This window comes from Aegilops tauschii, chromosome 1 (assembly GCF_002575655.3).
Source record: "Aegilops tauschii subsp. strangulata cultivar AL8/78 chromosome 1, Aet v6.0, whole genome shotgun sequence".
NCBI classification, from domain to species: domain Eukaryota; kingdom Viridiplantae; phylum Streptophyta; class Magnoliopsida; order Poales; family Poaceae; genus Aegilops; species Aegilops tauschii.
In genome coordinates, this window is record NC_053035.3 from 377,462,860 (window position 1) to 377,479,433 (window position 16,574).

Consider the following 16,574-nt stretch of genomic DNA (forward strand, 5'->3'; position numbering starts at 1 on the left):
GTCAGGAGGACGCGCCCGGGCGTGCCCGGGCCGCCCCATATCCGCCCTATATTTGGGCTGGATATGAGGTGTGCCGGTCAGCCCGGGCGTTCGTTCGTAGTTTGAGAGGTCCGGTTGGGTCGATTTTTTGTGACCGGTCACTGACCGGACGGCCTACGCGGGTGTTTTGAGACGGGTATGAGAGACTCGCTTGTAGATGCTCTTAGGCCGAAGACGAGGATGGCGTGAATAGCGCCGGTCATGGCGAGGCCAAGTCGTGTATGATTGGGAGCTGGTGGTAGCCGGCAGGAGCTAATCTGAATCGTAACCAATGGGGCGTTCACCGGAGTTGTTTGGGCGCGACTTAGAGGGATGGTAGGGGCAATGTGTAGCACGACGGTGGGGGAGGTTGAGGGAAGGGTGGGGTGGTGAGGTGGCACATGGTAGCGCCCGCCGGCTGCGGGTAGTAGAGGCCGGTGGTTAGGGATGGGTCCGAGGACGGTTGTGTGAGGGCTGCTGGATTGGATCATGCGTTCTCGAAGATACCGGGAGGGGGGAGACGACCTTTAAACTGTTGGACGGAGATCTAACGGACATGATTGAATGTGACTAACGCGAAACATTTTTTAGGCGCCTGCTGTATAGGCGGTCCTTTTTTCTATTTTTGCGTGTAAGTAAGTCGAATTCATGGTCGTTGGTTTGTTCTTGTCACGATTCATGCATGAGGAGGTTTGAACATTCTTTTTTTAATTTAATTTTCTAAGGTTCTTGGGCTGCTTTCGTAGTTTCTTTTTAGACATTTCGAATTGTTGTTTTTTAGGTTATGACACCCGTTATCAGTAGCACTATACTAGTGCAGACTTGGTGTCATTTCTGCTTCGCTTCCTCGGTTCTTCTCCCCTCTCGTTTCTCGGTTGGGTGGAGTTCTAGGGTTTAGAGGTTTATTTTCCCCCTATAACAAGTTTTTTTATCTATTGGGTTTGATGGTGGTTTTCGTTCATGCTTTGATGCAGTCCTTAGGGTATTTGCGTTGATTTCCTTGTGTTGCCGTTCTCGTATTTGGTCATTGATTAAGCCCGCACACAAAGGCAGGTGATGATTTTGTGTTTTCCCTATTCATGTTTCTAGAATCACAAAGGCGGGTGATGATTTTGTGTTTTCCTTATTCATCTTTGTAGAATCAATGTAACCTTAGATCCTTCTGAAATACAAGATGTGGGTGTCAAATCCTCAACTACCCCGCCATTTTTTATACAAGGCCACTTCATATTTGTAGGTCTAACTTTGACCATTAATTTTACCAACAAAATATGAATTACATGCCACAAAAAGCATGTCAATGGATGCACATTTCAAAGATCGTTTTGATGGTATTTTTATGACATATAACTCATATTTTGTTTAGCAAAATGATAAGTCAAAGTTTGACACAAAAAACAAAGTGACTTGCACACAAAGACGAAGGGAGTAGTTCAGATTATTCAGGTTCTCGTTTGTGGCGAAGTGATTAAATCCCCCCCCCCCCACACACACACACCCCGGTGTGCATGGGGAGTTAACTCAAATGCCAAATGTGTTCCCCAGTTGTTTTTGCATCCCCCCCCCCCCCCCGCCCCTTCATTTCGTACTAGCAACATCATAACTCTATATCCAAGTCAAATAGGAAAATGTTTTTGGGGGGGGGGAGGAGGGTTTCAAATCCTCATTTATTTACTTTACACTTAAGATTATTTAAGTTTTTCGTGATGCTATTTCTAAAGTAGATGATCTCTCTATTTTATATCGTGGGTTTTTGCCGATTTTCGCTCGTACTTCATTCCATATTTGTTGAAAACATATAAATCTTGGTTAGGTGCTTTGATTGCAGGATCATATATATTTGGAGAAAGTTAACACCGTATTTGAGACTTCAAGTAGATAGAGGGGTGATAAGAAACTTTCCCTGTTGACGTGAAACCAACAAAAGTGAATCCGGATACTCTTACGAGTGTAGGCACTCATACTAGATCTCTTCTACCAGCTGGCGGCGCCACTGCCTCTTCTAGCCCTCCAACATTCGTGAAGGTATAGAGACATTAGACAGACGAGAGGTGAATAAAACATCACCACAGCAGAAGAGAAGAGAAGAGGGGAGATCCAGAAGGAATTGCTTCACTTGGATCAATCCCGGATTCCTCCACTTATAAGATCACTTATTTCACCACCAAGAACTCCATCATTAGGGAGAGATTCCACCCGGCAAGAATAGAGTTTTTGTAAATTTGATTCATATGTTAACTTGGATACCAAGGTCCAGACAATCGTACATTTTGTTAGACAAACTACGGTATTATCGATATAGAACTAATAATACATAATATAAAGATTAGGAGTGAAAAACTCACTCTAGTATATTCACTATACCTCCAAAAATTGGGGTGTATCCTTCATATTTTAAGGTTTGGTGAACGCGGGGGGGGGGGGGGGGGGGGTGCCCTCTAAACCCAATCATTTGGGTGGAGGGAGCTTGTAGTGCCATCTTCGCTCTCATTTAATGGTGTCCCCGTCCATACAACTCCCTTAGGCATATTTGCCATCGAGAAACTCACCTATTCATTGCCGGTGGCGGCGCATTCCCTACCCGGGCTCGCTTCCCACACGCGGTCTTTCCCGCCAAGTTTCATCACTGCTGACTCCTCTCCTCTACCCACAACTCTGCTCCCTTCCGCCTCCCACCCATCGTCGCTAGATCTGTAGCCTACCCATGTCGTCGAAGGCTTGTTGTGTCGCTAGCCACATGATTGTGCGGTTCAACCGCTCACTTGAGGCGAGCTCTTCCTCCTGCAACCCTCCTTCTCCTCCAACTAAGAATGAGATTTGGGTAGAGCGGGATTATGCCGCCGCCGCGGATGTCGATGATGACAACAACGGGGACAAGGAGGACTCCTCCGACTCATGCTTGTTGGCTTAGCCTAGGGGACCACGCCTAGAGGGCCCTTGAGGAGAGACGAGGAGGGTGGAAATCATGATGGTGTAGTCCCATGACTCCATTTGGATTGTCGAGACTGCACGTGCCTACTGCCGCACCATTGCACCGAGCTCTGGAGCACCTCGAGCTCTAGGGGACCCTTGACGAATCTCGCACCAAGGCCCGCCGCCATGCCATAGAGGAGGAGGTTCCCTTCGACCTTGGATCATGCTGACTATGAACTAGTATTCATTCAGTATGTAATATATGTATGAAGTATGGTTGAATTTCAAAAGTTGGTGCGCAAATGGTTTATTGTGTTGCTCCAGGGTGGCGCGTTGGGGTGCTCAGGATACAATGAAGTTTTTGAGTTGATTCGAAGGCGATGTAGAGAATGATTTGGTGCATCGATAATTGATTGATCGTGCACTAGGCACATATATATAGGTACAAGGGGTGCGACCGGTATCTTGTCTCCTAAGATACACATACATACAGAGGGAGACAGATACTACAGGTACTGCATACAGAACCCAGACCTGCGTACATGTACACATGTTCAACACCCCCCCGCAGTCGAAGCGTCGCCGGTGACGCAAAGACTGGACCGAAAACCCTCGAAAGTCAAGGTGGGTAGTCCCTTCGTCATCACATCGGCGAACTGCTGATCGGTGGGCACATGTAGAACACGAACACGACCAAGTGCGACGTACTCCCGGACGAAGTGGATGTCGAGCTCGATGTGCTTCGTCCATCGGTGATGGACAGGGTTGGCAGCGAGGTACACTGCGGAGACGTTATCACAGTAGACGAGCGTCGCCTTGGTGACCTCACATAGCAACTCCTGGAGGAGCTGTCGTAGCCAGGAACACTCCGCGACGGCGTTGGCCACGGCCCGATACTCGGCCTCGGCGCTCGATCGTGAGACCGTGGGTTGTCGTTTAGACGACCACGAAATCAGAGAGGGCCCGAGGTAGACGCAGTAGCCGGAAGTGGAGCGTCGAGTGTCGGGACACCCAGCCCAGTCGGCGTCGGAGTAGGCGACAAGGCTGGTGTCGGGCGAGGCCGTCAGGGTGAGACCCATGGTTGTGGTGCCACGTATGTACCGAAGTATACGTTTCACGAGAGCCCAATGGGTGTCACGAGGAGCATGCATGTGAAGGCACACCTGCTGGACAGCATACTGAATGTCCGGACGCGTCAGTGTGAGGTACTGAAGCGCACCGACGATGGAGCGGTAGAAGGGAGCGTCGGACGCCGGAGAGCCCTCGACGGCGGACACCTTAGCCTTCGTATCGACAGGCGTGGAAGCAGGCTTGCAATTAAGCATGCCCGCGCGCTCCAGAAGCTCATAGGCGTACTTCTGCTGGTGCAGAAAGAAGCCAGTAGCCCGGCGCACTACCTCGATGCCGAGGAAGTAGTGAAGAGCCCCCAAGTCCTTGAGGGCGAACTCGGTGCCGAGGCGAGCTGTGATCTGCTGAAGAAGCGCTGGCGAGGACGCAGTCAGGATGATGTCGTCGACGTACAGGAGGAGGTACGCGGTGGCGTGGCCCTGGTGGTAGACAAACAGGGAGGCATCGGACCGTGTGGACCGGAACCCCTGTTGCTGGAGGAAGGCCGCGATCCGCTGGTACCAGGCCCGAGGTGCCTGCTTCAACCCGTAGAGAGAACGGGAGAGCAAGCACACGTGGTCCGGATAGTCGGTGTCGACGAAACCAGTCGGCTGCTGACAGAACACCTGCTCGTCGAGATGGCCATGCAAGAAAGCATTAGACACATCGAGCTGGTGGACAGGCCAAGCGCGAGAAACAGCAAGCTAGAGAACGGCGCGAATCGTGCCCGGTTTAATAACCGGGGCGAAGGTGTCGGTGAAGTCCACGCCGGCGCGCTGGCGAAAACCATGCACCACCCAACGCGCCTTGTAGCGCTCGAGAGAACCGTCGGGACGAGTCTTGTGGCGGAAGACCCACTTGCCAGTGATGAAATTGGCACGGGGTGGCCGCAGGACAAGCTGCCACGTACGGTTGCGCTGCAGGGCGTCAAACTCCTCACGCATCGCAGCTAGCCAGTTCGGATCCCGAAGGGCTGCGCGAGCGGAGGTGGGGAGCGGTGACGGCGTCGAGGTAGAAGCCACGCATGCGTACTCGTCCGACGGATAGCGCGTGCTGGGACGCAGGGTCCCAGTCCGAGCCCGAGTGACCACACCGGGGAGGGGTGCAGCCGTGGCGACGGGAGCCGCCAAGGGAGCCGCGGCGACGGGGGCCACGGCGGGGGCCGCGGCGGGGCCGGCCGAGGAGGCCACGGCGACGGGGGTCGCGGCGTCGGGGGCCGCGGAGGCGGCCGAGGAGGCCGCTGCGTCGGGGGCCGCGGCTGGGGCCGCAGCGCCAGGAGCCGCCGGCGCGGGGAGCGCGGGCAGGGCCGGACCCGGGGCGCGGCTGGGCGGTCCGCCAAAGGTGGAGGCAGGGGCGAACTGCGCCGCAGGAGACTCCGAAGGTGACGGTACCTGCTGAAACGGGAACACGAGCTCATCAAAGTACACATGCCGCGAAGTGAAAACGCGGTGGGAGACTGGATCATAGCACCGGTAACCTTTGGTGTTGGGAGGATAGCCAAGGAAGATGCAAGGAAGGGACCGGGGCGCGAGTTTGTGAGGAGCAATGGATGCGGTGCTAGGATAACAGAGACACCCGAAAATGCGAAGACCATCATAAGATGGAACCGCACCGAAGAGGAGCTGGTGAGGGGTGTAGTTCCAGCGGGAACGACAAGGGTGAATGTTAATGAGGAGGTTGGCGGTCGCGAGCGCGTCCGGCCAGAACCGAGTAGGCACATAGGAGTGGAAGAGCAACGTGCGGACACAGTCGTTAAGCGTGCGAAGGACGCGCTCGGCGCGACCATTCTGCTGAGACGTGTAGGGGCAGGTGAGGCGAAAGATGGTGCCGTGGGACGCAGGTAAATTGCGGACGGCGACGTTGTCAAACTCCTTGCCGTTGTCAGTTTGCAAGCCGAGAATAGGACGACCGAACTGTGTGGTGACATATGAATAAAAAGCGGTGAGTGTGGCAAGAGCGTCGGACTTGCGACGGAGAGGGAAGGTCCACACATAATGAGTAAAATCATCTAATATCACCAGATAGTATAAATAGCCCGTGTTGCTAGCAACCGGGGACGTCCAAACATCACTATGCAACAACCGAAACGGAAAGGTGGAAATGTTTGTAGACTCACTAAAGGGAAGACGAACGTGCTTGCCAAGACGGCAAGCCTCGCAAGAGTGATCGTCGACTTTATTACATGAGAAAGAAAAACTTTGAAGAATCTGACGCATAGCGGTGGAGTTGGGATGACCGAGACGGGCATGCCAAAGATCGACACTGGCGGCGAAGGCGGCGGGGCGACGGGTGGTGGTGGCGCCGGAGGGATGCACTGGATAAAGCTCGTCCGGGTTATCACATCGGTGGAGCACCATCCGTGTACGGGCGTCCTTCACAGAAAAACCGATATCGTCAAATTCAACAGTTATAGGATTCTCACGAGTAAGGCGACAAACGGAAACAAGATTAGTGACTAAGTCAGGAGACACAAGAACATTAGACATATGCATAGGAGTAGAAGTAGAAGGAAAAGACATATGACCGACGTGAGTAATGGGTAGGGAGGAACCATTACCAACGGTGATACGGGTGGGAGTATGAACGGGAGTGGCAGATGTGAGGTTACCGGGATGAGCAGTCATGTGAGCAGTGGCGCCCGAGTCCATGTACCAGTCACCACCGCCACCATAGGAGCTCGGTGACGGGGCGGAGTGCAGTGCGGCGAGCAAGGCCGGGTCCCACGGCGGCGGCGCCTGAGGAGGGTAGAACCCGCCGTAGGCCGGCGCGGGAGCAGCCCCGAAGGCCGGAGCAGCGGCGGCGCCGTAGGAGGGCGCGATCCCATAGGCCGGCGTGGCGGCGGCGCCATAGGCCGGCGCGGACCCGTAGGCGGGCGCCGGCGCGGACCTCTAGGGAGCGGCGTTCGGCGCGGCGAAGAGGGCCTGGTGACCCGCCGGGCGGGGCCCAAGGATGCCCGGAGCCCGAGGGACCGGCATGGAGTAGGCGTGGACGACGCCGGTGCACGGGTTGGTGCCGTACGTCCATGGGGGAGTCACCTGCTGCGACTGACGCCCCCCCCCCCGGCGCCTGTTGCTGCTTGCGGCCGCCCCTGCGGCAGTTGCCCCGGCGCCCGCCACCCGGCTGCTGGGGGGCAGCGGGAAGGGCGGGAGGCGCGGGCGGGAGGGGGAAGTACCCCGGAGGCGCTGGTGGCGGCGGCTGCTGGCGCGGCGCGGGTGGGGCGGTCGGTGGAGGGGCGCCGCGGGAGGTGCCGGCGGCGAGGGCGTGGTGCTGCACACGCTTCTTGACCCCCTTCATCCGGCGCTCCTCCAACCTCAAGTACGCCACAAACTTGGGGAAGGAGGGCTCCGGCATCAAGGTGAGGTTAGAGGCGGCGTTGCCGAAGTCCTCGTTGAGGCCGGCGGTGAGCGTGCTGAGGAGGAGGTCGTCGTCCACCTTGGCTCCAATGTCACGGAGCTCGTCCGCCAACGTCTTCAGGCGGCGGCAGTAGTCATCAATGGACTGTTCATCCTGGTGACAGTCAAAAAATTCCTGCTGCAGAAAAACGCGGCGCTGAAGCTGGTTGTCGGTGAAGAGGCCGTTCAGCTTGACCCACAGGGCGCGGGCGTCGTCGCCGGCACTCACGACCGTGTGGAACAAGTCCTTGGAGATGGTGATGAAGAACCACCGGATGATCGTGGCGTCGATCGCGGTCCACTCGGCGTCGGCCACCATGGTGCGGGAGTCTACGGTGCCATCCACGTGATCCACGAGATTGTTCTCGCGGAAGAGCAGCGTGAAGTACGTCTTCCACGCGAAGTACGTGGAGTTGGAGGCGTCGAGGGTCACGGGGACGCGGGCATGGACGTTGATGTCGCGGATCTCGGAGGGTCGACGGCGAAGGGGTTGGAGTAGGTGGAGGCGTTGGAAGACATGGCGATAGATCGTGGGGAGGGAGGCGGCGGCGCGGCTAAGGAGAGGCGGCACGGCGGCGGGAGGCAGGCGGCGCGGCGGGAAGGGGCGGCGCGGCATGGAGGCGCGCGGTGGGAGGTGGCGCGCGGGGAGGAGGGGTGGTGGCGGCGGCTTGGGGCGGCGGCGGCGGCGGCGGGAGGTCGCGGCGGCGGTGGCGGCCCGAGGCGGCGGCTAGGGTTAGCGGAAGCTAGAAGATCGACTTGCGATAGATACCATGTAGAGAATGATTTGGTGCATCGATAATTGATTGATCGTGCACTAGGCACATATATATAGGTACAAGGTATGCGACCGGTATCTTGTCTCCTAAGATACACGTACATACAGAGGGAGACAGATACTACAGGTACTGCATATGCAGAACCCAGACCTACGTACATGTACACATGTTCAACAGGCGACACTTTTGGTCCTTGCTATGTACTTCCTCCATATCAAATATAAGATGTTTTCTGACACTATTATAGTGTCAAAAAGCGTCTTACATTTTGATAGGGGGAAGTCACTTTGTCTTGTACTAAGTGTACGTCAATTAATATGGATGAAAGGGAGTAGCTTAAGTTTTTTTTCGAAAAGGGGGATCTCCCCGGCCTCTGCATCAGAGTGATGCATACGGCCATCTTATTAACGAAAGAAAAGGTTCCAACAAGGTTCCAAAGTCTCCGACTGAAAAGTAATAAAAAGACAGCTCACACAGAGCAAAAGAGGCTGGACACACAGACTAGCCAAGATAAGACGCCACAACCGGCTGGCTAAATATAGATAGGTAAACTAATTGCCTATCCTATTACATGACCGCCATCCAAACCGGTTGAAGATATCCCGAGCTACCATCTCCCAGCGGATAGATCCAGTAACCAAATGCTCCCTGGCCACCATCGGAGTGAGTAGCGACCATGAACGGATCATGGCCGTGGCTCGGAAAATAACCTGCAAAAATGAATACGTGATGTTCTGTTAAAAACCAAATCATTTCTGCAAGTCCAGATAGTCCACAACAAAGCGCAAACTCCAACACGAATGTGTCTCGCTAATTCAGGCTCAACCCCAGTGAGCCATGTCCCAAATAACGTAGTGACAGAATTCGGTGGAGTAATATTAAAAGCAATGTGAACCGTCTGCCAAAGAACTCTGGCCAGCGGGCAATCAAAAAAGAGATGCTTGATCGTCTCGTCCCGATCACAGAAGCTACACCTCGTAGGTCCTGTCCAATTACGCTTAATCAAGTTATCCTTGGTTAAAATAACCTGTTTATGGACAAACCACATAAACACTTTTATTTTCAAAGGAACTTTGACAGCCCAAACATGCTTGGAGGTAGGAATGGAGCTCGAATTAATCACATCAATATACATTGATTTAACCGTGAAAACTCCAGACCTAGTCAGTTTCCAGCGCAATTCATCGGGTTGTTGAGAAAGATGGACATCCATTAGTCTCCGAACTAGACGGAGCCATTCTTCCCAACGATTGCCCACTAACGACCGTCTGAACTGAATATTAAGGGGGTTGGATTGAAACACCGTAGCAACGAACACCTCACGTCGTTGAACAATACGATATAAAGACGGATATTGAATGGCCAAGGGTGTCTCACCGAGCCAAGTATCCTCCTAGAATCGTGTACTAGCGTCGTTGCCAATAACAACCTTTGTCCTATTAAACAGAGATTGTTTGACTTTCATCAGGCCTTTCTAGAACGGCGAGTCATTTGGCCTGACTGTGACCTGAGACAAGGACTTTGTCTGTAGGTACTTGCTGCGAAGGATTTGGGCCCACATGGCATCAGTCTCAAAAGAAAGCTTCCACAGCCACTTGCTAAGAAGGCATTTGTTCTTGACTTCAAGATTCTCAATACCAATACCCCCTTGGTCTTTCGGTCTACAGATGATATCCCATTTTGCAAGTCTGTATTTTCTTTTTAGATCATCACCTTGCCAAAAGAAACGCGATCGATAAAAGTCCAGTCTTTTCCTAACACCAACTGGGACTTGAAAGAACGATAAGAGAAACATAGGCATACTCGTGAGCACCGAATTAATCAAAATTAATCGGCCTCCATATGACATGAGCTTGCCCTTCCAGCAACTCAGTTTCTTCTCGAACCGGTCTTCAATGCACTTCCATTCTCTATTGGTCAGCTTTCTATGGTGGATTGGAATACCTAGGTAAGAGAAAGGTAAATCCCCCAAATCGCACCCAAACAATTGCCGGTAAGCTTCCTGTTCGTCTTTGGCTCTACCAAAGCAGAACAGCTCGCTCTTATGAAAGTTAATCTTTAACCCAGTCAATTGTTCGAAAAGGCATAACACCAGCTTCATATTTCTTGCCTTGGCCAGGTCATGCTCCATAAAGATGATTGTATCATCAGCGTACTGAAGGATGGATACACCTCCATCAACCAGATGAGGTACCAAGGCACCCACTTGACCATTCTCCTTAGCCCTTCCTATCAAGATGGCTAACATATCAACCACAATGTTAAACAAGATAGGGGACATCGGATCTCCTTGTCTTAGGCCTTTATGTGTCTGGAAGTAATGACCAATATCGTCATTCACTTTAATTCCCACACTCCCTTTTTGCGTAAATGATTCAACCTGGCGTCGCCAGGCTTCATCAAAACCTTGCATACGCAATGCCTGTTGGAGAAAGGGCCATTTAACCTTATCGTACGCTTTCTCGAAATCCACCTTAAAAATGACACCATCTAACTTCTTGGAATGGATTTCATGGAGTGTTTCATGAAGGACGACCACCCCTTCAAGGATGTTGCGATCCGGCATGAAAGCGGTTTGGGAGTGCTGCACCACGGAATGCGCAATCTGTGTGAGCCTATTGGTCCCGACCTTGGTGAAGATTTTAAAACTAACATTGAGAAGGCAGATCGGCCTGAACTGCTCAATTCTCACAGCATCCGTCTTCTTCGGAAGCAGTGTGATAGTTCCAAAGTTCAAGTGAAATAATTGAAGCTGTCCAGAGAACAGATCATGAAACATAGGTAGCAAATCCCCCTTAATAATATGCCAGCACTTTTTGTAGAACTCCACCGGAAATCCATCCGGTCCGGGAGCCTTGTTATTTTTCAACTGTGCTATAGCATCAAACACCTCCTTCTCCGAAAATGGGGCAACCAGAATATCATTTTCAGCTGCCGAGAGTTGAGGCACATCCTCAGTTCTGGACTCATCGAGAGATACACAATTATCCTCCGGAGGGCCAAACAACTGCCTATAATACTCGGTTATATATGTTTTTAGGTTATCCTGTCCTAAAATAGTGCCCTCATCTTGCTCAAGTTGGAAAATTCTCTTCTTTCTGTGCTTACCATTAGCAATCAGATGAAAGAATTGAGTATTCGCGTCCCCTTGGACCACTTTGCGAACCTTAGCCCGCAAAGCCCACTTCAATTCTTCTTCGCGGAGAAGTTCTTTCAACCTCTTCTCTGCGTCAGTTTTAACCTGGAGCTCAGCAGGCAGCAGAATCGTTGATTCAGCCTTAACATCCAGATTCTGTATAAGAGAGAGGAGCCTGTCCTTCTCAACCTTATATACCCCACTAAGGTGCTTAGCCCAGCCCCGTAAGAAACTTCTCAAACTCCTAATCTTATTTTGCCAACGCTCGACCGCAGTCCTACCGCCTACACCCTTCGCCCATTCCCTAGCGATCAGGTCTAGGAATCATTCGCGTTCGAACCAGGCCATCTCAAAAGAAAAGGTGTTTTTGTTTCCCACGTGGTTCGGCTCCCATGAGTCAACGAACAGGGGTGTGTGGTCAGAAAAACCCCGTGAAAGAGCTTGAACCGTCACAAGCGGGAACTTCTGTTCCCACTCCACACTCGCAAGAACGCGATCAAGCTTTTCGTAAGTCGGGTTGGGCAGAGAGTTAGCCCAGGTAAACTTTCTACCAGAAAGTTCTATCTCTCTCAGATCCAAGCTCTCTATAATAGTATTGAACATAAACGACCATCTGCCGTCAAAATTATCATTATTCTTCTCCTCTCTCCTCCTAATGATGTTGAAGTCACCCCCAACTAAGATTGGAAGCTGCTCGGACCCACAAATCCGAACAAGATCCGCCAAAAATTCCGGTTTCAGCTCGGGTTGTGCGGCACCATAAACCGCCACCAACGCCCAGTTAAAACCATCAACCTTAGACCTGACTCGAAACTTAACGGCGAAGTCACCCATCACTACACTCCGAACTTCAAGCGAATCGCATCTCACACCCAGCAAGATACCACCCGATCTTCCTCGCGGAGGGAGGCAATGCCAATCAAAATCAACCCCACCCGCAAGAGAGGAAAGGAACTGGGGCGCAAAGTTGTCTCTACCAGTTTCCGATAGAGCAATAAAATCTAAACGATGCTCCAAAGAAGCCTCAGCAAGAAACCTTCTTTTAGCCAAGTCTTTCAGACCTCTGCTATTCCAAAAGATTCCTTTCATCACTCGTCATGAAATTTTTTAGTAGTCCGAATCCTAGCACTCCGACGAACTGCAGAATCGGGATAAATTTTCCGTTTCCACTTACGCTTAGGTTTACTTGGTCCTGACTCCCGATCCTCATAACCGGGCTCATTGGAACAAAAAACTGCGTTCTCTATGGGCATATCATCGTCCTCAGACTCATGATTGGATGGTGCTAGATCCACACACATATTATCGAGCACTCTAACCCCTAATGCATCAATCTCATTGTCATTCATTGGTTTAACCGCGGCAATATTACGAATAGTTTCTAAGGCACGCTCCGCCTCCAAATCTAACAAGTCATTCACCGGCTTGGAAACCTCACTATATGAATCCCCGAGTGAAACTCCCAATTGGTTTGCATTATTTATAATCTCCTCATTAGAAAAATGCAATAACAGGGAGTAGTTTACTGCGTTTAAACTCCTGTGATAAGCAATGTTCCAAATGTTCCTTCCGTCGCCTTGGTGCCTGCTGAAGCCATGTGATTCTTCAGTTGGTCTTATCTTCAGCTTGCTAGTTTAGGCATTCTAGTGCATTCTCTAGCGATGTTATCTTTTATTTTATTTTATTTTATTCTGCTTAGACATTATAGTTTTTGATAAATGAAATCGTAGGGGGAGCCCTCTTTATCAGAAGAAAAAGTGTACGGAAAAGTAAGAGGAACATTGTTTAGAAGCTGCGGCAATCTGAGTTTTCATTAAGGTCCGGAGCCATTTTTTGGGAATGCACGCAAAACTATATTGGAAATCCAAGGTGTTTTCTTTTGCGGGGATATTGGAAATGCAAGTTGATGATGATTTGCTAGAGTTGCTCTTATGTCGTTCAAGTTCAGGAAACGCAACAGTCGGTAGGCAAGAGCACTAGAGAACTTTGCCAGAGTTGACTAGCCTGATTGGTATGGTGACGAACAGTGCCGTGGTACATTCTGCGAACTGTTTGACACCATCCAGCAGAGAGCATTATTGGTTCAAGGCATCGGCCGGCCGCCTGCTCATCATGTTCTATACAAAGTGCACACAGCATATCGGCTTCCGAAAATGTCGTAATCAGCGGCCAGCATCCTTAAACCTGACAAATGCACGTCTTGCGTTGCTAGTTGACTTTGCCATCAGCTAGTAGCCTAGTAGGTGCACCACAATACCACACATCATTTGTTATCACTAGTTTTTTTTTTTTTTTTTTGAGAATCTTTGTTATCGCTAGCTTGTCAGGTAAAGTTAGGTGTCCTTTTATATTCGAAAAAAGAAAAGTTTGGCGTCCTTTGATTAAGCAGTCCGCGAGGGCTGCGTGCGCGCCACCCAACCTATCTTTTACCCCAAGACCAAGCATTGGCCTTCACTGCGAAATGCTTCATTAAAAAATCTACCAGCGCTGCGAATCGGAGCACGAATTCACGACTAACAAGTCGTGAGCTTACGTACGTGTCCCCTATGCTAGCCGGTCAAGTTGGCATCGAAGTAACCACGTCATTTTCTTCACTGATAAGCTATGATATCAGACATGTCGCGCGTTGATCTTTCCGCATACGACTAGGCGTGATCGTCAGTGATCTTGACCTCGCTTTCCCCACCAGCCGGTGCCAGGAAGGTGCCCGTAACAATGGTTGTTTATGGGCAAAGAATACGCGTGAAGAAAAAACTAATAGCTTGACGAGACGACCTCATCAGCGTCCTCTACCTAAGGCATCAGGCCATTTGCATTTGATCACGCCTCTCAAGTCTACGCCCATCCGTCTCACAGCCTCTCGGTCTGGGAGACATCGGCTCAAAGATTACTGGAGAAATGGAGACGAGCGTGATCGTCCTGTCCGTCGTGGTAGGATTGTTCGGGGTCGGAAGCGCCGTGCTGGGGTTCATCGCCGAGGGCACCAAGCTCGAGGTAAGTACACGCTCGTGTTCATCCATCCATCCGATCTCAAAGAAACTGAGCTGACATCGGGATGCTTGTGCTTGCGGCGCGCAGCGGAATGACATCGGGGTGTCCAAGACCGAGTGCGTGTACCCCGGCAACCCGGCGTTCGCGCTGGGGCTGGTCGCGGCGCTCCTGCTGCTGGCGGCCCAGATCACCGTCTCGGCCGCCGGCCGCTGCTGCGGCTGCTGCAAGCCCCGGGGCGCCGCCTTCTCCGCGTCCAGGCGGAACATCGGCGTCGTCTTCGCCGTCCTCTCATGGTGAGCTCAGCTTCCTTCCGATTCGATCCAGGCGACGACGACGACCGATGAATATGCTGTGTGTGTCCGTGCAGGGTGGCGACGGTGATCGCGGAGATCTACTTCGTGCAGGGCGCGGCGTGGAACGCGCCGGTGACGCGCGAGGTCAACACGGGGTGCTACTTCGTCAGGGACGGCGTGTTCAGGAGGGCGGCCATCCTGAGCATCATCGCAACCGTGCTCGGGATCAAGTCCTACTTCTTGCTTCGCGCCGCTGCGGCCACGGCGGCGGCGGCGGCTGCTGCTGTGCCAGGATACCCGGGGGCCGTGGCGGGGCCGTCGTCGGCGGGCGAGCCCAAGCCCGACGGGATCGCGATGGGTCACCCTGCTCCGATGTACGGGCAGGCGCCGTACGCGCACTACCCTCCGCCTCCGAACGCGCAGGGGTACGGGCAGTACCCGCCCCCTCCAAACGCGCAGGGGTATGGACAGTACCCTCCTCCTGCTCAGGGGTACGGGCACGGACACTGATTCCAGCCCGCTGCTCCCCCTCAGGGTCAAGGATACGGGCAAGCCGTGTAGATTGATCACTGGCCTATGTGCAGGCGTGCTATGTTCTTCTGTCTCTAGTAGCATTCTGCTGCGTAAATCACCACACGGGTCACGGCTCGTAGGCTGTTCCCGTTGTGGTGAATGATGATCGTCTCTGCTTGGAAGTGCAAATTGAGCTTTGAGATTTTGTGTGGTGTGATTCGCCGATGATGCGACGAATTTTATCGATTTCGTTTATTACAAACATTTCACCACATTTACATGGACGCACGGCAGCACAATTTTGGCAAAACCAAAAAAAGCTTACTGATAACTCTGCTGCACAAACCTAGTAGTACTACTGTCTTCAGAGTTGAGAGAGAGAGCACCATCACCTCTGTAACTCTGTTCCTCTCTGGGCGGTCGCCTGCAACGCGCATCCATCACTTCACAGCGCGGAGCCGCAGAAGGGGCAGAACCGGAACTGCGGCTCGACGGCGCGGCTGCACGCGCCGCACTGCCCCGCCCCCGCGCGGGGGAGGAGCTCCCCGCCGCCGAGGGAGCCCGGCGCAAGGAGGCCGCAGTCGCGGCAGAGGTAGGCGGGGTCCTTGCCGGGCCACCGCCACGCCGGGACGAAGAAGAGCTTGAGCACCTTCTCGGTCTCCACCAGGTCGGCCGCGCCGCCGCAGCGCACGCACCGCCCGGCCGCCTCCTTGAGCACCCGCCCCGCGCCCTGCTCCACGCCGCCCACGAAGAAGAAGAACATCGCCGCGCCTCTCGATCGCTGCCGATTTCCTCTGAATTCTTCTCGCGCGATCCCTTGCTGCCTCGGTTCTCGGTTCCGTTCGATCTGATAAAGTGTTGGTTTGATGGCTCGGTGTAGTGTATGTGTATGGATCGCTTCGTTGTGCTTGTAGAGGATGGGGGAAACGGGAAGAGATTTCTGGAGAGCTCGGAATATCGGATTTGGACGGGAATCCTGAGCCCCGGAGGGGGAGGGCCGGTTCTCAGCCCATGGTTAGATGGGCTGAGCAACTAAGTGCCTTCCCATGGACTTTTTTTTTTGTTGGGCAACAGCAACCCTTAAAGAGGCCTAGATACTTTATTCATTTGCATCCAAGAGTGGAAAGTCCACATTTCAACACCGAACTAATCGGTTTGATTTGTAACGGTCATCTTCAAAACCAGTCGCATTAGATAGGTCCCGCAAAACGCATTTAAGGGCGCCGACAAAACTTCGCGATCTGTTCCGCCGAAACACTCGCGGCACCGTAAATTTTACATAGCATCGAATAAATTACACATTTCAATAATATGAACCAAATGGAATCGTAATATAAATTCAACATACAAATATATAAATGGCCCGAAAAGCAATTCACGATACAACAATAGTTTTCATTACAATAAATGTTCAAATTCAATTAATGATTACAAC

General features: G+C 52.4%; 2 protein-coding genes across 2 annotated transcripts; one reads left to right on the plus strand and one right to left on the minus strand.

Annotated features, from left to right (window-relative positions):
- The first annotated feature begins 13,984 nt into the window (after positions 1–13,984).
- On the plus strand, positions 13,985–15,413 carry LOC109737420 (protein VASCULATURE COMPLEXITY AND CONNECTIVITY). Its single transcript, XM_020296557.4, has 3 exons — positions 13,985–14,336; positions 14,421–14,626; positions 14,701–15,413. The coding sequence occupies exons 1-3, from the start codon at positions 14,241–14,243 to the stop codon at positions 15,134–15,136; spliced, it is 738 nt and encodes a 245-aa protein (XP_020152146.1). The 5' UTR covers positions 13,985–14,240; the 3' UTR covers positions 15,137–15,413.
- Positions 15,354–16,207, minus strand: LOC109737421 (uncharacterized). Its single transcript, XM_020296558.4, has one exon. It carries the CDS (start codon positions 15,900–15,902, stop codon positions 15,585–15,587), a length of 318 nt encoding a protein of 105 aa, XP_020152147.1. The 5' UTR covers positions 15,903–16,207; the 3' UTR covers positions 15,354–15,584.
- Between the last annotated feature and the right edge of the window lie 367 nt (positions 16,208–16,574).